Source organism: Centruroides vittatus, unplaced genomic scaffold (assembly GCF_030686945.1).
Source record: "Centruroides vittatus isolate TY-2023 unplaced genomic scaffold, ASM3068694v2 contig_10, whole genome shotgun sequence".
NCBI classification, from domain to species: domain Eukaryota; kingdom Metazoa; phylum Arthropoda; class Arachnida; order Scorpiones; family Buthidae; genus Centruroides; species Centruroides vittatus.
The window spans coordinates 2,765,701-2,792,799 of NW_027120658.1; the positions used below are offsets into that span (position 1 = coordinate 2,765,701).

The following is a 27,099-nucleotide window of genomic DNA, read 5'->3' on the forward strand; positions in this document are numbered from 1 at the left end:
TATAAATTATACAGTACAGAAGTAAACAGAACTATAATACAAGGGATGCGGTATGTTATAAGGGTATTAAAAGTAGGGATGTAGTATAATATAAGGGTATTAAAAGTAGGGATGTGGGTAAAAGTTAGTCGAAGCATACAACAGAAAAAGGAATTTTTAAAAAGAATCAGCAGGTGTAAGGGGGAGGAAAACTTAACAGAAAACAAGACCACGTGTTCAACAGGAGGAGGGAGAGAGAGAGAAGACGGCAGCGCCACTGAAACTACACTCCATCAGTAGTGACTGCGATTGGACAGCGTGCTCCGGAGACGCAATCAGTGCTTCTACATTGGACCGAAACACCCGTAACATCGCGGGAACACCGGCAAACAGCCGTATTATAACAATGTATTGTACGGCAAGCGGTCAGGAATATTATCAACGGCAGGATAGTCCAGCAACTGTATCTGCAGTGACCCACGGAGGCATTCCGATGCAGACAGGTGGATATCACCCCACTGGACTTTACAGGTGAGGCACCTCTTCCCTTCTAACACGTAAATTTATAAATTATCATAACTGTTAATGTACATCCTTCCGTTATAGTGTATTGTATATAACAATACAGTAGCTAACGTTTTAAGGTATATCTGCTGATCCCTTGTAAAAATAAGTAAAATATTAATAAAAATACCTTCTTCCAATTTGTTCTGCTTTCATTTTGGTTCAATTAAATATATTTTTCTTCGTTTTATACTTAAATAATTCATTTAAAAAATCACTATTTAAGTGTAATTAAACGGCAGAATTCTTCCCGGATTTATAAGTAATATACACGTCACCCTTACAAAATATTAACTTTAAAACTAAAATTTACTTTAAACATTTATATTATTCGCTTATATTATTTACTTAAAAGTATATTTTATTTTAAGTAATTTTTATGAAGTTGTTTAAACTAAAATTCCTACAAACTCAATTTTTTAAACAGGAAACGTGTTTGTTGAATAATTAAGTTCATTTTAAATTCTATTTAAAACGTACATTTTTAAATTAGGATTATCATTTAAATATAATTTATTCTCTATATAAAACTATAATTATTTTACCTTAATTATAATTAATTTATCTTATATAAATCATGAAAGACTGTAACAGCGAGTAATACAAAGATTAAGAATTTAAGACATTTATGTACAATACAGTATTTCTATAGTTAATTAACAAGCTATAGAACAGTTTTCATATATATACTGTGTTATTCAAATATTTTAAATATAAATTTAATGAAAAAACTATTAAAAATTCAACTAGATTTTTACACACTTCCCCTCTAATCACAGACAAAGCATTGTTAACCTTTGTTACTTTTTAACACATTAATAAGCAAAATGCAGTTTCTCCATACACGTTAGTCTTTATTTATATATAAATATTCATTATTCATGTCTATATGATGATAAGGCTTCCCTATACAGGTGATAGTTTATATCTTTAACCACAGAGGTCGCTAGTATAGCATTAGAGGTCTTATATTTAGTCTAGTGTTTCTTATCTTATAATTTATATAATTTTTCGTATTAAGCCAGATTTATGGATGTTAGAAGAGAAAATTCCGATTTATATAGTCAATTTTCTATATATTTTTTGCTTCAAAATATAACAACGTAATAAAAGAACTCTTACTTGTTTACACTATTTAACTGATCCTCGTATTAAGTCACACACTAAAAAAAGATGGGTTTAGAACCGATTCGTTTCTATATTTTAAATGTAAAAAATTAAATTTAGATTCAAAACAATCAAAATCCTGTTTCTTAATTAAATTCTTCAATTGTTTTTAAACTTAAAATATTTCAGATTTTATTCTTGTATTGCATCTGTGACGTCAAAACTTTGCAGTTTTATACTCTTAAACCTCATTTACGTATCGATTTTAAAATCTATATTCAAATAATGTAATAATTTACTGTATTTTATTTAAAAATTTCTTTATTTGGAGCATTTTTAAATGCATAAAATGAAGACATTCTCATACAAAAATACTAACGTAATGTAGACTTTTTTAGGTCTACTTAGTGTTAATCTAAAGATTAACACTAAGTAGACCTAAAAAAAGATTTAATACAATAGTGGCTTCTTTATAAAGCTGTAAATATTAAAATTTAAAAAAAAAATGTATATAAATATAAGTGAAACATTAATCTTTCCTTCAATTTAAAGGGACAATTGGAAACCTCATAAATCTTACACGCAAAAAACGCATTTTTGTCCTAGACAAACCCAAATTACATCGACGACAATCAAATCCTCTAGTCATCCAGATAGGTCAGTTAAGTTGAACGACTAAAAAGAGATGCGTAGTCAAGGTTTTGAGGCCAGATATTCTGGTTCCTCAATAAAGGCATTCCTGTGCATGGGTGACCATTCAACAACAACAACACAACAACAACAATAAACCAAAAAAAAAAAAAAAAAAGCCTGGTAGCTTTGATGTTAGTGGTAAATCTTTCAAGAAAGAACATTTGGATAACTTATGTACCTACTTAAGATATTTCTTTTATCGCATTCTTAGTGTTTCTTATTGTTGAGCTTGGCCTATATAGAATGATGTTTTTCATGACAGACTAAACTTAATTATCTCTGGTAATAACCTAGAATATAATAGTCTATTTTGTTTAGTTTACATATATAATATATCTGTATACTCAGCTATTATATCTTTATACAGAAGTATGGAAGTAAGTTTTTAACTTACTTTTTTTCTTGATTCATTAATCAGTGGGTGCTTCTAGGTTAAGTGTTCAACATAAAATAAAGTAATATGTTTTTACGTTCATCAAACTCTGTGTTTGAATTATATCATTAAATTTTCTATGCTTTTCTGTTATAATATATAGCCTATATTTATTTAATATTTTCTTAGCCTTAATATTCTGTTATTTTATGAAATAATTAGGTATTTTGACACTAGATAATTGTATTTAAACATGACTTAAATACAGTTAAAATTTTCTTCGAAATTGTATAATTTTACGGCTATTTAATTCTAATATGCGTACGTGTAGGGTACATAATTAACACATAAATTCTGTATCAAAATTTTGATGTGGTAGGGTTTAATCCTTAACTTAAACCGCATTAATTTAATTTTACTTAGTTAAAACGGTTTTATTTTTTATATTCTTCTTCGTTCGTATCTTGTTTATCAAATTCCATTAATTCAAAACAAAAGTAGGATCATGTTGAATTAATGGCTAAATTATCTCATATCGATCTCCACTTAGTACTTAGACAGGTTTTACAAAGCTTGTCCAATTAATTTAGAAAACATTTGAATTAAATATGTTTAACCTGTTTAAATATGATATATTATACTAGTCAAATCAAACCATCTTATTATCGTGTCTAAGGAAGCGACCATTTAATTGTTATAGATCCTGTGTGTATGTTATAATGCGTGAGTATGGCATTATTTCCAAATATATTTATATTTGTTAATGATTCTATTAACTAGTTAAGGGGTATAGACGATGAGAAAGACAACTGTTTAAGTGTCTCAACTTATTACGTTTAACGGTATAACTTCGAGTAACACTTAAAAGTCACGTCTTACTTTAAACACTAGTTTTTCGGTCATTCACACAGGAGTAGTGTCGAAGTTCTCGACACATGAGCTCAGCTTTGCTTCAGTAGTTTGTTAGGCAATTAGTTTAGAGACTAGAAATTATCATTTTGCTTTCGTGTTATTTAGTTTTTAAACACTATAACGAGTGGAGGACATTATTATATATTAGAGCTTACACTGTCAATTAACGCCTAGGTGGGCCAATTTCCTTCCTGCTAAAGATCTTTATCTGATTTATTAGTTGTGTGAAATTTATTTTCCACACTCAATATATATTTTGGTGTAGACAGAATATTCATTTTTTGGGAGGGTTGTTGTTGTTGGTGTCTAAAAAAAATTATGCTGATTTGCATATTTAGTATGTAAGTTATTAACTTTTATACATTATTACACATTATAAATTTAATTTACATGATATTTATCACGTTAAAAAATGCCTTTGAGTTAGTTAAATGGGAGAATTTTTAAGTTTAATTTGTTTTAAAGGAGCTTTAAATGTGTAAAAATTCACTTAAATTATAAAATATAAACGTATTTAAAAGTATAAAATGAATATTATTAAATAAAATATCATAAAATTAATAAATTGTACACTTTCTTACATTGTTGAAGTCGCATAATTTCAAATTTAATTGCCATTTTGCTAAGATTTTACGTATTTAATTAATAAATAAGTAAAATTTTTAACTATTAAATTAAGCTTAATTAAACTAAATCAAATTAACTGAATTAAAAAATAAATTATAATTAAGTCAAAAATATTTTCTACTTTAAAACTTTTTGAGATAAATGAGAGAAAACGGTTGTTCAATAAAATTCAAGGTATTGCAAAATATTGAAAGATACGACCAATCAAATGTCTTGTATTTTAACACCTCATAATAACACCATTGAAGAATAATATACGTGATTTTAGTTCAGCCCCCTTACCCTGACCAATCCAGTTTTCAATGTCGCTCTTTACGTCACAATCGTTTCACAATCATCGATTGACATTTTACGATGATTATTGTCTTGCAAAAAAATAATTAAAAATTATAACAGAAAACCTGCCAATAATTTATTTATGAGGCAAATTGTTATTTGGAGTGTGATAAATAAAAAATAACACTTATTTTTTCTGGTGCATACAAATATACAAATTATTATTTTCTAAATAATAAAAAAAATTTTGATTTTTATCTTATAATAATTAAAAGATTTTTACATGTATACTTTAAATATTTTTTATTTATATGTATATTTTTTTTCTAGTATTTCCTCTTTAATAATTTATAAGATATGTTATATAATTTTAAATTTTGAGCATAGAATTTTAATTTATATAGCAAATAAGCCTTTAAGATGAATAAAATATGTATAATAAGATACAGAAAATTTAATTATATTCAAGCTTCATCCTTGAAGAGAATTTTCCTTTCATTATTTAACATTATAATCCTTTAATTTATATTTTTAATCCTGAATCTTTGAAGATAATTTACACTTTTTATAACTTTTTATTGGATATAATTGTGGTAAAATATCCTTATATACTTAAAATTTTAGTATTGAGAGACTCAAATTTTAGTTTCCTGGTAACTAAACTCTCTTATGTATCAAAGTTTTAATAGGAGAAACCATGGGAATCTTCACTCTTGATGATAATCTAGAGAAGGTTGAGGAAATCCGAGCATCATAAGTAGAGAGAACAAGGAACATGTTATCATTCCTGTACACGGGTGATAATATGTATCTTTCTCTCGACAGATGACTATACGCTGTTAATCATTATACTAACCAAAACTGGATTCATCACTTTTTTCTCATAGCTATAGGTGACAGCTCTTCTTGTTTCATACAAGAATTCAAACTAATTTAAAAAAAAAAAAACTTTTATGCTTACAATAAAGAAAGAATCAGATCCCTCTACAAAAAATTTTTAGATTAACTTTGATAATTTATGCTGCTATTTATACAGTTAAATTTTTTATGATTTAATCTCTACGTCAATCCTTGCTTAGATTTAAAGGTTTATGAAAGCTTTTATTTAAAGTTCTGATTAAAATTCTCTCTTAGAAGTCATTAACATTACTCTGGATCTTTGTACTAAGAATTCAGTTCTTTCCACTAAAATTTTATAGTTTTAACAGAGACATTTCGCTTAAATTTTTCATAAATCTACAAAATTTCTATAGATTTTAACTTTATCTCAAACAATTTTGATATTATATTATATATAGAAAGTTATGGCCAAAGTTTTGAGTATCGAGTCCGTATCGATTCAATATAACATTTATAAAGTCAATATCTCCGTATATAAACTAAAATTTAAGGAAAATATTTAAAATTCTAACAAAAATTGTGTCTATTAGCAGAGTAAAAAATATATAAATCATTAACTTTTATTAGAATTTTTAAAATTTTCCTTAAGACATTAATTAAACTTACATCACAGTCAATAAATCTCCGAAGAAAATTAATTATTCGCTTCAAAAGTTGATGTATTGGCAATGTATATTATCATTTTAAAAACAATCTTAAATACTTAAAATTGTAAATTTAGCTTTATTAAATATTTTTAAACTTGCTTATAATTTTTAATCATATTAATAAAATTTAAGCTTCATTAAGGGTGAAGTCTTGATTCAAACACTCGAAACTTGGAAACGAGTGAAGTTTTTATTGTTAAATAAATTAAATTATACGCTTTTAACTTTATTTTTATAGCTTAAAATAAATTAAGTTACTTCTAAAAAAAGCTTTTGGCATTTATAATTCCTTTTTTTAAATATTTTTTATGATTCTTAAACATGTTTATCAAAGGCAGTATTGGCGACCTTCATCATCTTCTAGGAAATGGCCATAATTTAGTACTTTCAATTGTAATCCTATTGTACTGTTTTTAGTTTTGTTATGCTACCAGAACTCAAAAACAGTAGAAGAATAAAATAACATAAATAATGGAAATTTCTAAATTTAAACAATGGAAAAATGGCCATTCAATAAAAATTCCTTGTCTCTGCATCATAGCTGAGAGCTGAGAACATTAATATATATATCTTTTTTATTTTTGAGTTTTTTATACAAAATATAACAGTAATTTAATGTAATAACTCGTTTTTAGCCTGTAATAAATTTAAACTTGTGTTAAAATAAATAATGTAGCTTTTATTTTAGTTTACATCCCATATTGTTGATTTATCTGTATAGAAATCTATTGTTAGTCCTAGTCTCTACACACGCACACGCGCACACCATCATAGACAACACACACAACATACACAAACTAATACGTAAAGGGTCTATATATATATAAAATATATGCTATATACACTTTATGCAGCTTACATGTTTATAAAAACTGTATTGGTATATATATAATTCGTTATACCCGTTTAAAATTCACAATTAAAAGCAGTAGACGTAAGACTCAATTATAGTGTATATACCACCCCAAAAGAAAGAAAACTATTTTTAAATTAATTGTTTTTATTTCTTTAACCAGTTTAAATTAAGTATAGTCAAGCAAAGTAACGTTTTTTAATACGTTAATTACGTTTAATTACAATTAACATCGCGTGCAATCGAATATCATTTAAAATAATATTAGATTTATTAACTTATCCTATATAATTAACCCATAAAATGGATTAATCAAGTAACATTTCGTGATAAGTCTATAGACAAAACTCGATTCTACCAACACGTGTCTTAGTCACTGCCCTTTTATTCAATAATGTACAATGAATAAAGCTGATACAAACGATAAAAATAAACAATGGTAATTTTTACGTTTCATCGTTACAGTATATTTAATATAGATTAATAACGGTGCCTCACAAACTTGGCCTTATTCGTAGTGTTTATCTGCTCAATGAACTGAACCACAAAAGGGGGTATCCTCCTCCTCCGTCCTCCTAAACTTTTATGTATTTTTAGATATATATATATATATATATTTTTTTTTTTTACAGTTATTTCCTACAAAATAATCAATGAATCGAATCTTTGCCATTTGAGTCATAAAATCTAATATTTCAAAAAGTACATTGTCTTACATCATTTCATCTAAAATAAGGCTATTTTAATATTAAGGTTTACCTCAAAAAATAGCTGCTGGTCTATTTCTTTAACTTAGAAATAAAATTAAGTTTCTTAATTCTTAAATTTATTTAACTATTAAACGTTAATTTTAATTGCGTTTTAAAGCTGTTAATTTTATTTCTGAGTTAAAGAAATACTTCAAAGGTTTAAAACACAATTAAATTTAATGTTTAACATTTAAATGGATTCAAAATAAATGAGAATTAAGAAACATAATTTTATTTTTAACTTCAAGTTTCTTAATTCTCATTTAATTTTTAATGAATTTAACTATTAAACATTAAATTTAATTGCCTTTAAATCTTTTTTACATACTTCATTTCGTATAATTTAGTCAAGAAGAATTCTTCTTGTCTATGTTGAGTAATGCTACAAGCGAAGTTTCGTAATTTAATATTTCGTACATAATTAACGTTACATAATTCAATAGAATTAGTGTATTTTAAAAATAGTAATAGACTTGACAATTATTTTATACATCTTCTTATAAATAATATTATTTCCATTAATTTATATAATTATAAAAATGAGACAATATTAATAAAAATCTAATTATATTTTAAATTGTATGTACAGTAGAGTACAATGACGAAATGCTTGTTTTATATATACTTTAACACTAAATTTTATATTATAAATGTTATTTTTAATATTAAATATGGAAAAATTCGTCGTCAGAATTAAAATTTTACTCTTTTTTTACGTGTTTTAAGGATTAAATTTGATAATTCTTTGTAGTATTTAACAATGTAAGGACGTATTACTTAAATTATACGTCTGAATAGATAAGTTTGCTTTAAGATAGTATAAAAAGGAATTTTTTCCTAATTAAGTTACCATGTTTTTTCTCAATTCTAATCGCATAAGACAGTACTTCTAATGTTTATGCGTGCGTGAGATTTAGCTTCACGACCTTCGATAATGCAAACAAAAGAACACACATCATCATCCCCGTTCTTGCTTCTATAACTTTTATAAAATAACTCACAAAATTCACTAAAATATTAAGTAAATATTCATATTTACGCCGAAACATTCATAATTAACATACACCAACTAGTTTTAACACTAAATACGTTTAATTCAACTGAATTAACCTATTTAGTGTAGCTCTGTATGAGTCTAATTAACGAATTTTAATCGATATTTTAAAAAGTTTGATATTAAAATTAATGTTTTATATTAGTTTTAAAGTGTATATAATTAAATTATGTAAAGATTATGTCGAATTTTGATGACGAAAGCGGTCTTTGCCTTCAATTCCGGATGTCCCACTGCTCGTTGAAAACAGGTTTGCTTCTCCATAAGTTTATTAATAAGATGAACAGTAGATCCATAAAACTTTAGAGTGTTTTTTTTCTATAATAAAAAATAATATGTAGTTAATTTATACAAATCCTAAGAACAATATTTTCGTGTGTAAAATACTCGAAACACAATTTAATTAAGATGAAAGTAATTGAGAGCATTTCTAACCGCTTCTGTTATTATTATTACAAATAAAATTTTGTTAAATTTATAATAAAATATTAAAATTTAAAAATTCTATAAAAAGGGAAAGGCAATTTTAATGGTTATTAAATATTATAAATAGCAATTTTCTTGTCGAGATGTCAACGTGTCTCAATCAGAATTTTCTTCAGAGTAACTTCACGAGATAAACGATAGGACAAAAGTACTATTTGGGTTATTGTTAGGGGGGTCTACCGGCCTATGGATGTTGAAACAACATGTCACGACCCAGAAGCCGTGACCTAGGTCCCTGCAAAGGTTTCCCTGAGGATAAGCGGCTGTGGGCGGAAGTATCTGATTGATGTCATTTTAATGGATGTCTGATGGTCTGTAGATGTCTTTTCAACCGTGTGCGGTTCTTACCTTCCGATTTAATATTGAGAATTTACTATAAAATATATAAATATATATTTTCTTTTACTGTACACAGTTTAATTACAATTAAATTCTGTATAGTACAAATTTATTTTTATCAAATCACTGATTGCTCCTATCAAAAAGCTAATTTCATAAAAATTTTTATTAAAATTTAAATATTAAAATAAACATTATAATTATCATTTAAAACTCTTAAACTAAATTAATTATTATTCATGTTGATTCATTGAGTCTTATTCTTTCATTTTTTTCCGTTAAGGTCAATGCTCTTAAATTTATATAATAATCATTTTATAAAATTACTTAATATTAAACAATAATAAAATGCAACATTATAAATAATTAATATAAATTTAGATTCTCGTCGATCGTGTTCTTAAAGAATAGAAATTGTTTTATTGATATTTTATAGTTTTATTTAATATATTTTATCCGCTCGTTTAGTGTGATGTATATACTTCATTTAATTAATTAACGAATATATGCATTTATTAGGCTTATATAAATTATAAAAATATAATTTTATTAATATCTGCTCAATCTCTACCCCACTGGATCCTTCTCCCCTCTTTCTCATTCCATCATTCTTTCTTTTGGGAGTACAGCCTATTCAAGGCTCTACCCCCTATATTAAATTATATTAAACATAATATTATATAGATATAATTCACGCTAATTTAAATATAGGTCTATTTTATTTATTGTAAACCTGTCAGAGTTTAGATTTATGTTTTATTTAAGAAATATAATTATTCTATAAGAAAGTCCCTTAACGTCACATCGACGTATCCGTGATTTACAACTCTCATATGTCACTTCACTAATTGTTTGTTACAGATATAAATTACAGGTTTTGACCTTCATACCTTCTAAAGTAGTGTGATGAAACACAAAGTACAAATTAAATATTTTTATAGGATTTTTTAAACATATTTACCTAAAGACGAATTCCTGATAATTTTATAATGAACAGGCAATGAAATATATAAATTCTCCCTTATTTAAACATGAAATAAATGCAATATTTTCTTTTATAATCGTCAAAGTAATATAAATTTTAATTAGAAATAATCCCTAAAACACACACACAGCACACAATAAAGAACAAACATACACAAACATTTAAGTTTATCATTTGAATACAAATTAAATTTTATTTTGTAGCACGTATTATTTTCATTAACACTTGACCAATTTTAATTTTTTAATTAAATTTACAATTTAATAAATGTATAAAGTAATAAAAAGAATTGCACTGTATGCAACCTGTGTAAAATAATAATACAGAAAAACGTTGCAATCAATCAATCAATTTTATTGACCATGAAAAGGGGAGTCCCCTTTAAAGGAACAGGTATTAGCCAGGCTAGTGCTGTTATGTTAATTAAGGAGATAAAAATACTATTACCATTAAAAATTTATTTAGTATTTTACATTTCTTCTATTGGTCATATTTATGCATGAAAATAATAATAATAAGTGCATAAATTTCAATTTTATTATTGCACAGATCGATAATGTATCGAGATAATATAAATAATTCTTATCAAGAATCAATAAAGGAACACAGCAAGACGAATTTTGTTATTTTTATCTTCTATATTTTAATATTATTGGCGGAAATTCTTAGCAGAAATATGACGAAAATTCACGCCTACGCTCGACATTGGCAGGAAAGAATAAATACCTGCAATCTTTTGATTTATCTTCTCATAAATTCTTAAATTCTTCGTATGAATACTACCAGCAGATTCCATCTTTACCTACATTATACATTATAATTAGTTATATTCTTAGAATTCTAATAAATTCTGTAAATAAAATGCTAATTGCGTTGAATATACTGTAAAGTTGCTTGATACTATTTCTAAAAATATCGATAATTATTTTAGTTTATTCGTATAAACGTTTTAATGTGTAACAGTCAAACCTCTGAACTACGGACACTAACATAAAGAATGGCCGTTGTTTGAAAGGTATTTAATATATAGTTTTGTTTAACGTTTACTGAAAAAAATAGCGCCGTTTAGAGGCAATTCGACTGTATTTGCATTGTATTTAAAAAATCAAAACAAAAATTAAAATCTAAACTCACGACAGACACACAAACATACACAAATATATACGTAAAGATATTTATCGTATAAATTAGTAGCTAGTAACAAACATAATTATCAAGCTTATATACACTTTTTTTGCATCAGGAAAGCGTATTTAATTATAATTAACTTCAAATTCGAGGTTATTATTTTTAAAAAATCAAAAAATTTCTATTGTCTGCATGTACTTAATATGTAAAATTTATTGAAAACAATGTTACCACAATATTATGACTAAGCTTAAGAGTTAAGGATGTGTAATAATTTATCGTTTTTGCTTAGATCCATTATTTTTTTAAAGCCGTGATAAAAAAAACTAGAACCGATAATTGCCTGGTGTAGAAATTAATATTCTTTCCACGAAATATTAAGCATAAAAAATTGAAAACGGGAAGCCTTTATTTAACATAAATTTATGGCCTCTGTCAAAAACTTGATAATGTGTAACACACTCCAGCGAAAGATACGCTCTAGTAGAAGGGATATCCTGCATTTTAGAATTTTAAAATAAAGTGTAAAGCACACCTGTTGAGATAAATAAAGTTATTATAAAATATTTCCTTAAAAAAAGAGGAAAAAAAAAACATTTAAAAAATTTACTTTTTATCGTAACTTTTAAGAGCAACCTATCATACTTCGAATGGTGTGTTCAACGTCACCAATTGATTTACATTGATTAAGGTATTGATTTACATTAAATAAAAGCCTTAATTACGTTTATAAAGTATAGTTTTTAAGTTTTATACGCTTATATAATCGTGTTTTCGGGTAACTACACGTTATCAAAAATCAAATAGAATAAAGGTACACCTTACATAATAATCTGTTATGTATTCTATATAATTTATATAAACCCTAAATTATCTGATATGTAATCGCTAAAACTTGATTTCGGCGAATTGAGACGGTATAAAATTCAACTTCGATTATTAAAACTTCTACAAATCATTGACAATGAATGACAGATGCAGTTACATCAATTCTGAAGCTTCCTTAGTAAATAAGCACCTGCCAATAGGAAAAAAAAGTCATAAAGCATGAAACCTTCACCTCTACCATAAAGCTGCATCTTGATTAACTTATCCGAATGTTTCAGAATAGTTACACAATAAGAGGGGTGAACGCCTTTTCAAGACCAGATAATGATCAACTGAACAAGCTATCCATTAAGTAAAGTGTAACAATGAAATTATAGTGAGCGCCTCTCTCTCTCTCTGTTGTTTTTGGTTTGTTTAAAGTAGGTTAAGTTGGTCTTCTGGCGTTGACCGCAACACCTATGACGTCACTAGGATCTTGCATTCTTATATTGTCATTGATATAAAAGGGGGCGAAAACAGGTAAAAAGCTTTATCTTATATTGATTAAGTGTTATTTTCGGTTTCAGTTTAAGTGTTTCTATTCGAAAATGTAAGCCAATAAATGGACTATTGTGACTTAAATTAAATAGAGAAGTTAATTTGTATATTATAATACTAACGTGCATGAAATTCTGTTATTTATCAGCTTAGTATAATTAAGAAAGTAGCGTATAAGCTCTTAAACACCGAAAATAATGTATATAATTTTATGAATATATCAAAATTATTCATTTTACATACATTATAAACTTATTATAATTCAAATAAATATAAATTATAACATTATAATTACATTTTATCGTTTATTACTGCATAAAAACAAGCGGATTACGAGGATATAATTAAAAACATTTTCGTATTCACGCAACCTTTTTTTATAGTAAATAATAAGATAATACTTTATTTTATTATTTATTTTCCTGTTATAATTATAATAGTTTTGCTCACTGATTCATTTGTTTAAATTACTAAAACACGGTTTTAATTCTTTATATATAGACCTTCTATTGCTGTCAAATATGTACATCTGTTATATAAAAATAAAAATAAATTGCCTTTATTTTTTTTAAGTGTATAAGCAAGAACATATAACTTATTTAAGTATAACGTTATAACTTTATTGGCTTATTCCCAATTTTCTTATGAAATATTCATGAGTTATAAATTAAAATTTTAACCAATCGGAGCTCATTTTAGATAAAGTAAGACATTTATATGACTTTTATACGTTCCAAAATTTATATAATTTAACCTCTAATTGTTTAATTTTATGTATTTTTAGACGTTATAATAATTTATCAAAGATATGGCTAAATAATTGGAGCAGGTAGCTAGGAATTAATAAATTATCGTAATTTCTATCGGCGATTTATTAGATAATTCTTCATTTCGGATGTCAAGATATTATCTTTATATGACAAAAATTCAGAATTAAAAGATAGATTTTTTTGATTTTTATCCGGTAATATATATATATATTTATATTTAATTTATTAGCCATTTTTTAAGCTTTAAAGCAAAACATTTCCATTCTACTGCTTAAATATCCAGAAAAAAACGTATTTTTTTTGCAAGCTCTTTAAGCCGTAGAACAAATGGAAAAATAATATAAATAATCGTCATTACATCCTTGATAACATGCTGTATGCTTAGCCCATAATCCTGAACTCATCTATAATATCTATAAAGCATTTCTACTGATTACATTTAATGATTTAAACAATTTCGACCTTCTGATAGAAGAATCTATTTGTCGTAACCTCACGCATTATTTATATTATAAAAATATATATATACATATATATATATATCAAGATATACCAGATATCTATCACTTATATAACAATACACGCTCAAAAATAAATCTACGTAGAGTGCATAACTGTAATTTTATGGGTCAAGGGCCTTTGATATAAAGCAGGCAACTGACCATACAATGTTATTGCCTCCTTAGGCGCTTTCAGTAATTTCGTAGTTTGATAACTCGAAAAATATGGCACTTTTTTGTTATAAATTTTAATAAAATTATTAATTTAACGTTCAGAAAATGGAATAATAATAATTATAAGTGTGTATGTCCCCTCGTCCACGTGTTATTTGTATCATCTAACGGTCTAGAAATATTAGTTGCTATTCACAATATTTACATCATTGTATAGGGAGAAGTTAATATTAGATATTTTTTACGTGTTTATGACGTATTTAAGCATAAATATGTACACTAACAGTACATAAATATCATAAAATAACAGTTTTAAGTAACTATGCATTGACTTTAATCTGACATTACACTTGCATTTGCATCACCACCATAAAAATCAAAGTCTGTACCTTTCTAATTTTAAATATTTTATATTAAAAATAAATTTATTATAATATTTATGTATATAATTCATATTTTTTATACATAAGTTATTTGAATTTAGAAAACAACTTTATATAAGTGCAAAGTACTAGTTGTTACGAAAGTCTCGTGCAATTAATCAATTGCAATTAACAGAATACAATTAACTAAATTATAATTAAACTGATTAACTCACTTACTTTAAATACAATTATAAAGTTTCGTGATAAGTTTATAGACAAAACAATTAAACAATAAAAACTTTATTCGTTGATTTCTTATAGGGAGCTATCATTTTACAATGGTGCATCTTATTGTATCTTATCATTTATCATCACATTTCTTTTACTTTTTTTGTAGATCTTATTTATGTATGTAGAAAATATTATTATAAACTATAAGAAATCTTACAAACGGGTGATTGTAACCATAGATACAATAGATATTGTTTACCCTTGTATTTATTTAAGGGTTCTTACCCCCTTAGTTGATATTTATCTCAATTTTATGCGGTCCAATTTCTTCTTCTATCAGTCTACATACTTATTTATATTATTTTCCTTGTCTACATACATTATCATCGGTAGGATTTTCGACGAGGTGTGAGCTGCCCGCATTCCACCCATAACAGATCATACGAAAGGAAAAAAATATTCATAAATTCACCTTTAAATCGAATTTATATATGAAAATTTAATTAAATAAATACGTATTTTTAAAAATAACGTTTTAAATTTTTCAAAGCTGCAGTTCTCAACCGGTAGTACGCCAGAAGAATCTGTTAATGCTACAGAAGGTTGGGGTAGTACGGGAATGAAGAAGGTTGAGAAGTGGCGGTGTATAAAGGCAAACGAATTTGTTTACTCCGAAAAAAATATAGAAGAAACATTCAAAGAATAATAATACAGATGGTTTTTCTTGTCATTACGATAATCCTTGGTGTAAGATTGATGTGACCCTTACGTGGAACTACTTTTATATGTAAATATATCACGATCGTGATCGAAGGATGAATTTACTTATCGCTTGAAATTAAAAAAAGTAAATTAAATTATAATTAAAGAAAAAATTATTTATATAAATGACTTCATTCTATAAAATTTCGTATATATTATCACGGCGCAGATTAATCTGCATAGGTTAAGGTCCATTTTTATATTTATGTTTCGAATATATCAAATTTTGTAAACAATTTAAACGTGTCTTTATACAAAAGAGTAATTTATTTTTCAAATGACCATAAGCTTTCTTGTTTGTCCGAAATGGGTCAGTTACCATGGAAGTTCTAGGCTAAGTTTTCATTTAAAGTATTCGGGACAACGGCCCTTTTGCATACACATCTTGGGGCGACAACAAAAAATAAAAAATAAAAACAGATTTAAAAAGTCGTGTAAGTATAGGTTAGAGAAAGATAGACTTTAAATACATACCTGCCACTCCATATCCAGTGAAGGAGAAAATCGCCCATGACTGACAAAATGCTGATAATGTAAACTTATGGAATTACTCTTTTGTTAAGTTAAAAACTTTTCCCAAAATTAAAAAAAGTAAAATAAAAAATAGTCTTTAAGATGCCAGACATTTTAAAATAAAATTAAAAAAAGTCAAAATTTAATTAAATTTTTAAAAAATATAAGTTAATAAATTTCTTATTTTTAATGCATTTTTTAAAGAAATTCAATACTTTAAAACAATTTTTATTAATTGTAATAAAATAAATTTAATTAATTAAACTTTTTATATAATTAATTAAATTTATTAAACTTTAAAAAAGAATTTAAATTTATTAAATTTATTAAATTTTTTATAAGAATATATGTATATATATATATTATTTTATTTTATTTAAAGTTGAAAAAATGACTTTTTACGCTTAAACTATAAATAAATAAATAAATAAGGATGTGTTGTGTTATATTAGTAACAATTGCTTTATGTGAGTTGTATTGTTTTCAATTTTATTTTAAATTTACTTTAAATTAAATAAATTTTCTAGAAAGTAAGGAATTACAATTAAAATTTCGAGTGGTGTGACAAAAATTAAGAAATTTTACATAAATATTTATCTTTTATTCAGTTATTTTAAAAAGTAAATTAAATTTTTACACAATTTAACTAACGTTTCAAGCATTTCGAAGCAACAATTTAATAAGTAAACTACTATTTCTTAGAACCTGTCAATAACGGACTTTGTCCTTGGATGTTGTGAATTTACACAAGTTTATATGAAGAATTTTTTTCTATGTTTACTAGGAAAAAAGTCAAATAATATTTAAAAAAAAGCATTGACTTGCTTTTCTGATAGAATCTCAAGCATAAATATTGCTCATTCTTTCCTTATTATGAAGTTTTATGAGATGAAACTCAAGATGAAAGAGGGAAGAATATTCTGTAATAATATTAAAAATTTTTAAATTATACCTTATATTATGATATAGAATATAATTAATTTGAAAATTCTAAAATATACATCTAATTAATTAAATAAATTAGTTGAAAAATTTACTTGAGAGTAAATGTGGCTGATATAATTAGATTTTTTTTCATTAATTCTGTTTATGTTATTAATGCTATTTCAGTAATTATGTCCATGGGCTCTGCTTAATTGACTTCACATTCATAAAGTTTGCATTGCTTAAAACTTAATTGAAATCTTAAGATTTTAATTAAGATTCTAAGCAGTAATTTAAACTCTATTGAAACTTCTATATATAACGCATCTCAATTATTAATTTTAAAGATCTTTGCATCGCTAATATTCTCGGAGAAAATTAGCTTATAACACTAATTAAAAAATATTATATAAACTTTAATTTTCATCTAGTTTATCCGTAGAAGTATCTTCTGTAACTAGTGGACGTGTACTTAGCGAAACACATGTCATCAAACACCCCAAACTTGTGAGTAAAATAACTCTACAGGCACCTACTTAGCGGCCCATACTTATATTTCATACTACCGTATAAATATATGAATATATAATATTAATACAGTCGAACCTTCAATAACGGCCACCTTTAAACGGCGGCCATTTTTTCCCGTCAGCAGCCGTTGTTCAGAGGTTTGACTGTAGTAAATTTTAAAGATTATTGTTAAAGATTCCTCTAAATAAATTATTTATTAGAATTCAATGAATTACTGAAAAAAAACGTAACTCTAATTACATCGCTTAATTTAATTTTAACGACGTTGAACACAGTTTTTTAGACTTCATTTAAGTATCATTTGCTTTAGAAAATGCTTTTAAAAAATGAAAAATAAAATAAAATTTAAAGGCAGTGATTCAAAATTGATGTAAATCTTTATTTTTTTCTGAAAAAATAAAAAATAAAAATAAAAAATTAGTTCATTTACGTAAGAGTGCATTCGATCTTGATGGCATACTTAATGTGATCATCAAGGACGAAGAGATTCGAGGTTTCAACGGATCGTTAATTTAACATCATAAAACAATAACCTCATAGCACTGAAACCAAACCAATAAAAACCTTATAAAAGTATAATAAAATAGAAGGCTGCATGTACTAAAAACGGCACCCCTCCTTAATAGAGTTCACTTATTTTTTATTATTATAAACCATAAAATAACAAGCGAACAGCAATTTACATACCAATTAATTAAGTTAAATGTGTAAAATTTATTTTATTTTTTCAATAATAAATGCACGAAATACTATCCCTTTAAAAAATTGATAGCGTGAATCGTTTTAGTACGTATTTAATTATAAAAATAAGCGATAAATTAAAGTAGGAATTGTTAATTTTATTTGAAATGTAGTAAGGTAAAGTAAACGAGTTTCTGGTTAAATGGAATAAGAATATTTAATGAATTTAATAGAAGAAAAATGAATAAAAGAATAATAAGAGATGTGAATATGTTACAAATTTAACTTGCACGTTTCTTGTACTAGTTGAAATGACTTGTCATTGTGGAAAGACATAGATTAATAGCATAACAGTCACGGTGTTTGGACCTGTTACAATAGTTAGTAGTTCTCAGAACAGGTACAATGATAATCACTGATTATTAATGCTACAACTTCTTCTGCTCTATCAAAAGAAAAGTCATCCATTTGATTTTCTTCTTTTTTATCAAAAACATGTCAAAAATTTACCGTAAATAAAGATAATTTCGTTTAAATAATAACAATAATCGAAGTTAAACATACTAGAAAAGTAGTTTACATTTATATAAATAAAAATTTAAGTGTTTTTTTTAATGCCCTTTTACATTTATTATCCATTAAGTTACTGGCAATCATCAATCGATTAGTGCTGGAAATTTATGACATTTCTATAAAGACCTGTAAGAAAATCATTTATTTTATTAAATAATCTCTTCGTATTATTTTTTAAATAATGCATTTAATCTCCTTTATAAATGGATGCTCTCTCTTTCAAAGAGTAACACTCTTCATCATTAAAAAGGGAGTAACGGTTAATTCTCTCCATGTATTTACGTATATTACAAGAAAATAATTAAATTATAATAAGTTAGATACATAAAAAATTTTTTAAATATTAATTTTATATGTTGTAATTTAATTTATCTGCAAAAGTATTATTAAAAATTAAAATTGGAAAGGTCAAAATCTTGTGTGGGAAGATGCGAATTTCGAGCTAGATTATAATTCATTAGTTAATTAACATTACAGGTATACAAAATTTATAGTCTTTAAAAGTTTTTTAAACTCTTAATTATGAATATTTAATGCAAATTTTTATTTAATTTAACTTAAAAAACTTAATTTATTGCCTTAGAAAACTAATTCCAAATTTAAGAGAGTTTAGAAATTGTAAAACTTAATTTATGATTTTAATTAAAGTCGAATTAATTAGAAAAACCCTCTGAAGCTTTAATAAGATTATTAAAAATCAATTTTAGATTTTTTTTTTTTTTTATTTGATTTACGATAAAATTTTACTTTATTTTATGCCATTTACAGTAACATAATCTGTCTTTTACTGGTAATTTTCTTTATTTTTTTTCACAAAAAGAAATCAGAAGAGGTAATGCATTAATGCTTCGTGAATTTTTTATTTTAGGAAACAAAAGTCCAATGACATTAGATATGATATCAGTAGCTGTAGAAGAGCATTTAAAATTTCATCTTGTTAACACAGTTAAACTATAAAATATATATGCATAAGAAAGATGAGATAATGAAGGTTTAGGTTATATAAAAAATAAAGTATTACTTCTGTTACTTCATAGTAAATCACAGATTAATACGTGATTAGTTAGTGTAACCCTGTGAAGTACGTTGTTTTCTGACTAATTCTGGGAAGATTCTGTCTTCTATACGAAAAAAATGAGAATTTATTGCTTATTTTTAGTGAAAAATTCATTTTTACCCCTTATAAATGACTGTGATGCTCTGGAAGATGCAATGGTTCTTAGTGGATCATCATAGGTCGTCGCTTTTCTCAGGCTTTGAAAAGTGAAATGACTGAATGGATTTCAAGCTAAATAAAGAAAAAAACAAAAGAAATTAACTTTTGTATGGATTAACTTTTCGTTTTCAACTTGACCTCCTAGCACAAACTGTCCACGCTTCTATAAATGGAGCATGACTAGTGTCATGGTATAAAGTCATTGTACGTCATTTTTGACATAATCAAAATTTCTTGTCGATTTTAATTAAGTTTTTCTTGTTTCTTTAATTTTCCTCTTCTATATTTATCATTTAATGTAGATAAAAATGTTGCAAACGCGTCAAAAATCTTTTATAAAAGTGAAATAGTTCTCCCTCTAACCTAGTGTAAAGTATAATGTTTAAACTAGTAAACGTATTTTTTGATTTATTTGAAGGGTTTTCTAGAAAAACGTGTTTAAAAACTTTATGATTTCACTTCTAAAATCTGACAGAATACAAGTTTAAAAAATGTAATATGGTGATGTCTTGTCAACTGGAATGGCTTCTTAATCGCTGACAAGATGCAAAAGTGATAATAGTTGTATACATATTTTACAGGTACAGTCAGTAGAATTTCTTTAAAACATAATTATAAAGGATCTTCAATCATTTTTAAAGATTTAACTAATGATTTAGGCCTGAATCTAAAGTAATTTTAATGCCCTAAATAAATAAGAATGAACTAAGATTCTTATTTATTTAGCGCATTAAAATTTCTTTAGACCCTCAATCATTAAGAAAAAATAAACATGCCAAACTAGTTTTAGTTCGAATTTAGAGTAAATATGTGAAAAGTATTTTGAGTAACATCAATGGACCGTATTTTTAACCTCCATTGCTTTACAAAGTGATGCGTAAGTCCATCTTATTTTTAACTTAAATCATCATCCAGGCTCTTAAGATGATAATGGTTCTACTGTTTGCGAATGAAGAATTATATAAATCATGTCTCTGGAAGTTGAAATGTCGTTTCTATTTTTAAAAAAATACGGTTTCCTTTAATGATCTTCATTAATTATTAGCACGAAATCATGTTTATTGACTTTGAAATCGTGGCACTGCTACATCCTACAGATTTCATTTTTATAAATCTTATATTTCGTTGAGAAATTTCCTTATAATTTGTGTATTTATATTGTTATGTAGCTACAAAGATATAACTAACAAAATAAACTTTGCATGAAAAATTCGTGGAGGAAAAATTCGGTTTGTAAACATTGTGATCTTAGGTTATTCACTTGTATTTGATAACTCCAAGATAATAGTAGTATGATTCATGCTGATGCCACGTGCCCATCATCATCATCATCACTATCATCATAAATAATTCAATTAATTAAAATATATTGATCTATAATCGTCTTTTAAGATAAAATCTATGAGAAATCCTTATCCAATCTTCTTGTTTTTAATTCTTCGGACAATTTTAGAAAATTAAATTTGCAGATACTTAGTATAATTTTAAACATTTTTAAAATAAAATAAATGTATTATTTAATTAATAATTAAGGCTTTACATGCCCTCTAATTTAATTAAGTCATATCCGATTAAAATATACGAAAAATCATCATAAAAGTTTAGTCTATAATTACTGTACAGTAATCGATAGATGTGATGAATAAATTTACATCCTGTAATGTAAATAGTGTAAATAACAATCTAGATATAAAATAAATTAAGAGCAACACGCAAAAATTAAAAATAAATAAATATAAATTAAAATTCATGCTAAAGATAATCAATAATTGTAAAAGCCTGAGGTGATACAACCTTATCTTTTGCATTATTATTATTCACTTGTGGATAAGCCGAATTTGCATTTATCACAAAATATTTTCGGTATACTTACTACTTACAGGCTATAAAAAAATGATGATAAATTTATTTTTATATTCAAGCTATAATTTAAAATATAATCTACATTTTTTAAAGTAAACCATTGATAAAGGACACAGAAAAATATTAAATTTGACATTCATAAATGGTATAATCTTATTTTATAAATAACTATATTAAAATTTTATTCTGTGGACTTGTTCATAATTAAATAATTGCTATAATTATATATTTTATGTATTAAAAGAAGAGAAATTGTCTCTTGCAATGGACTTCGACTTGTTGTGGTTCTAAGGTATAATCTATAACAGGCCCTTCCACTTTAAATAATGATAAGTATGAAGCCCCTAAGCTAGGTAGGCCCTAAGATATACAGTCGTAACAGGAGGCCCTAAATTGCAGCTTGTTTAGCTTATCTACAAATTCGACCCTGGTCTCATCTTATACACAAAAAGCACAGTTTTCTCCCCTGTAATTTGATAGAGGTATTATTATTATGAAAATATATTTAAGTAGTTTCTGTGATGTTCGATAGGTATAAATCAATGGCATACTTTCGTGAGATAAATAATTTATTCGGTTTCGTATAGAAGAATAATAAATTATTTATCTTATTTTTTTTTTTAAGTTGTATTTTGTTAGAAAATTACTTTATTCTAATCGCATTCTCTCTCTCAAGATGTTGGATGATTTATGCTCCAGACTCTATTAAAAAAATAAATAAATAAATAAAAATTTAGCCTAAATTTATTATCGGAAGCATCAAAGAGTAAACCACTAAAGAAAATAAAATGATTTATGATTTTATTTATTCTTTTTTATAAAATTATTATTTAACTATAAATGTATCTCGATTCATTTATGCAAAATAACCTATGAATCACATTAATTTTTATTTTAACAGAAAAAAAAACATTTTACATTTATTAAAATTAAAAATAATAATTCATTAAGCATTGTTTCTACTGTTTAATTGTAATTTTTTAAATAAATTATTTATGTTGATTTATTTATTTATTTTCCTCTTTCAAATGTAAAGTGTAAATTAAGATTAAAAATTTTGTAAGGACACCCGCTAAGATGCCAAAATTTTTTTTTATTTTTTTATTTTTTACTTTTATTGACACCTATTGTCTGTTTCTATATGAATAGACTAGTAAAAATTTCCGTCTTTTATATTATATTTTAATATTTTAAAAAATTTATACATATTACTTCGAATTTAAGCTCTATCCCCCATTTTAAAAATAGCTATTTTTAAGAGGAAAATGCATAATAAATAGAAATAAATATAGTTTAATATGCTAATAATATACATAATTAATATGAAGTATAAAATAAACATTTTCATTATATACGGATATTTGTAAAGTGACAAAGAATACCTCAAAATTACGACTCATCTCCCGCTTTAAAGATGTTTTTAGAAGAAAATAATTGAATCAGAGAAAAATTTAATTTTAGTAATTTCTTTATTAAAAAAAAAATTCTTTTAATGTATTAAAAATAAAATATAACGAATTGAAAGTATAAAATTTTCATAGAAAGATTCGAATTTGATGCACTCCCACTTTTATATATGATTTCTAAGATAAAAAATGGAATAAAAATTAAAAGAAATTGCGGTTTAAAGAGCAAAATACACTAAAAATATGTTTTTAGAGTATTAAATTCGGACTTTAAAGACTTTGCATGTAAAAAGCATCACTAATTTAAGATGAATCCCACCTTTAAATTTCGAAAAACACGTAAAAAAAAAAAGGGTCTTGAATTTGAATTAATGTTGTATAATTTTTTATAAAGATATAAAATTAATAAAATTTACAAGAATTTTTAAGAAAAGATGTGCACGAGGAAGGAATTTTTAAAACAAAACGGGTGGAGAATGCATTATAAATTTTTTTTATTATTAGTTCATTCCTATCTAATTATTACGTGTACAAATACAAATATATTTTAAAAATATGTCTCCCGAAATCTAAAATAGCAAGGGGTGTAGATCTGAAAGACTTTTTACTTCAATTTATTACGTGTCATTGATCAAAACGAGGAAGAAGTTCAAATATTTTTACCAGAGCTATGCGTCTTTTAACATCGATTCTCTTCAAATCAAATATTTGGGTCAAAAATATTCGTGGATCATAAACATTAGACTGGATTGAAAGTTCAATATCTCTTCTTCATATTTAATTCCTTCTTAATTTTTTTTTACCAAGACATTGAAGTTTATCTTCTTCCTCAAAGTGAGATGCTCTGAGATTTTCGACTTTCTTGCAGTTTTAACACTCTTAAAACTTATTATTTAAAGAAAATAACTTAATAAACTGAGTCCTAAATGTTTTAATAGTTTAATAATTATAAAAATATATATAATTTTTTAAAATTAAATTGTCTCATAAACCAGTGCATCTCTCCAACAGATGATGTAATTATTATTATTATTATTTATTAAAGATTTCATCTTTAAATATTATTTTATAATTTATTTTGTTATAATTTGGTATTAAACTTATAAAAAGTTTAATTTTTTAATTTAATTTTCGATTTATTGCTGTATAAATTTAATTAAATAAGCGTTAATTGTGATTAATCGCGGTCACTGAAGAGGATTATAATTTATTAAGTACAGATAAACGTATAAAAACGACTTTTTAATCGAAAAAAATTATATTAATTATTTTTTAATTAAAAATTTCGGTTTATTAATTAGACAGATCTGTTATGTAATTTAATCATCATCATCGTCATCTTGTGTTATTGAAACATTAATGAAAGGTGGAAGTAGGACTGGACTCAAATCCTAAGCTATAGTATATAACAGGCCCTTCCCCACTGAATAAATGTGAGACCCTACCTATAGGCCTTAAACTACAGCTTATTTAGCATATAAATTAATTAATAATTAAACGAATTTAATTTATTTTGTTGCAATAAAATATATTTTATGTATTTTTCAAATTTATTTCAATTCTCTATTAATTCGAGGCACATGAACTTTTAACAATACGATGCTTAAATATTTAAATCTTCATCTTATGGAGGGGAGTGACCGCCGTTCACATACGTAAAAGACCAGTATTGTTCTATTTTCAGCGATATTTGCTCCACTTGGGCATAACGTGAACTTTATGGTTGGATAATTTGGTTGACTTTAGCCTAAATTACATCTTAACAGCATCTAAACAGTCTTAAATTTCTACCGAGATTACTGTATCTTACAGATATTCGATAAACATAAATAAATAAACTCTTATAGTAGTAGGCATAAAATATAACTTATGGCCTCGAACTTTAAGAGTACAACTTAGGGCCTCATGCGTTTGCGAGAGGAAAGGGGTCCAATATACATATATACAGACAATAGGATGATCCTACTGTAAATTTTTACATTTTAAATCAATTTACAGATAATAAATTGATATTTTTTAAGTTTAAATGCTGTTGTTATTTACCGAATAATTAGAAAAAAACACATGATTTTTGCTTATTTGCAGAAAATTATACGAGAATATTCATTTTTCTAATAAAATTTTAAAAATTTTAATAAATTCTCTTAATTCTCAAATATATACATATATTAAAAAATCTGTGAATTAAAATTAAATTCTTTTAATTAATGCAGATTTAATCGTTTCGTGCTTTTTATATCACGAGTTTTCTTAATGAGTAGTTGCATTCAAGCATTAGTTGTTACCGAAACCAGATTAGAAACCTAATTTAAATCTCACTTAAATATTCATATACGTGTTTGTATGTGTATATATATATTTATATATATATATATATATATATAAAAGAAGCACCTGTGTTGTTACAGGTTTGAAGAACCTGAAGAATTACCTCTTACTGTAGATAGTAGCAAGGCCGACGACCCATCATTTTCTATCTAACATGGGCTAAAATAGATTGAACTCGGCACCCTTGGATTCTAACCTCATGAACTTCGGTAACTAGATTCGGGTCACATGTTTATTTTTATTAGAAATGAGGGTACTGTTCATGATATAACAACGACCCCGAACATAGAAAGTGAAGAAAGTTACACATTACTTTCGAATTATCCCCCTTTTTTTTCTCATAATTTTGATTAAGTTAGAGTATAAATATATACAAGTTAGTAATAAATCAGTAACTTTATATCTTATTGATATTAAATTAAATGATTAAAGATGTCTTACATATGAAAGGGCTCTACTGAAAGCTTCGAGCGATTTGTAAGTTATACCGTTAGATATTGTAATTAATATAGCAGTATATTATTCGATTTGTTGAATATTAATCGGGGAATATTCTTAATTATTCATTTATACGTTGTAATCTAAGTTACATTCATTACGAACGAGGAACTTGTAGTGATTTCCCGTTTGACTAAAAGTTCGATAGCCTTTACGAGCTTTGCATAAACAGGAAAAATCTTTCCCTCAAACTTCCATCCCAGTAACATCTACGTGACCATCATGGGGTCCTTGACCATCTACCTAGCGTATCACACAGCTAACTAGACCACTGTGTAACCCACATAGTAAGCAAGCCGTGAGCAGTTAGCTCTATTTTTAGTCAAACGGAAAATGTAATAAAATCAAACGTCGAAAGATGGAGCCACGTTGCAAATTCGTAACACACTCGACTGTTTAATCGCCCCTTGAAGTTCGGCAACACTCGTCTATTTATGCGAATGTAACCACTCGATTTATCTGCATTAAAGCTCTGTATTTATCACGGTAAATGTAGACTTGCATAAGGCTTTAATAATTAAAAAACACGGCTGTAAACGTATTAAAGAAATTATTAATTATTAAAATAATAGAAGAAATTACTTTTTTTTGGATTTAAATGTAATTACAAACTTTAATTTGAAGATAATTTATGTGATATAAATCTTTATTATTATATTTTATCTGTATAATTACTTTCATAATCGTGAATGCAAGCTTGTTATCAATTTGATAGTTTTTGTTGGTG

At 25.7% G+C, this 27,099-nt stretch overlaps 1 protein-coding gene across 3 annotated transcripts in view; it reads left to right on the top strand.

The window, feature by feature from the left end:
- The first annotated feature begins 277 nt into the window (after positions 1-277).
- The window catches only part of LOC136971950 (ETS homologous factor-like), an 82,331-nt gene continuing 55,509 nt past the window's right edge, over positions 278-27,099 (top strand). For 2 of the 3 annotated variants that reach the window (XM_067266500.1, XM_067266648.1), the window contains exon 1: positions 278-510. In XM_067266500.1, the coding sequence (XP_067122601.1) occupies positions 386-510 (125 nt within the window). In that variant the 5' untranslated portion in view covers positions 278-385. The remainder of the gene's footprint in view (positions 511-27,099) is intronic. The other variant, XM_067266583.1, reaches the window with a different exon arrangement.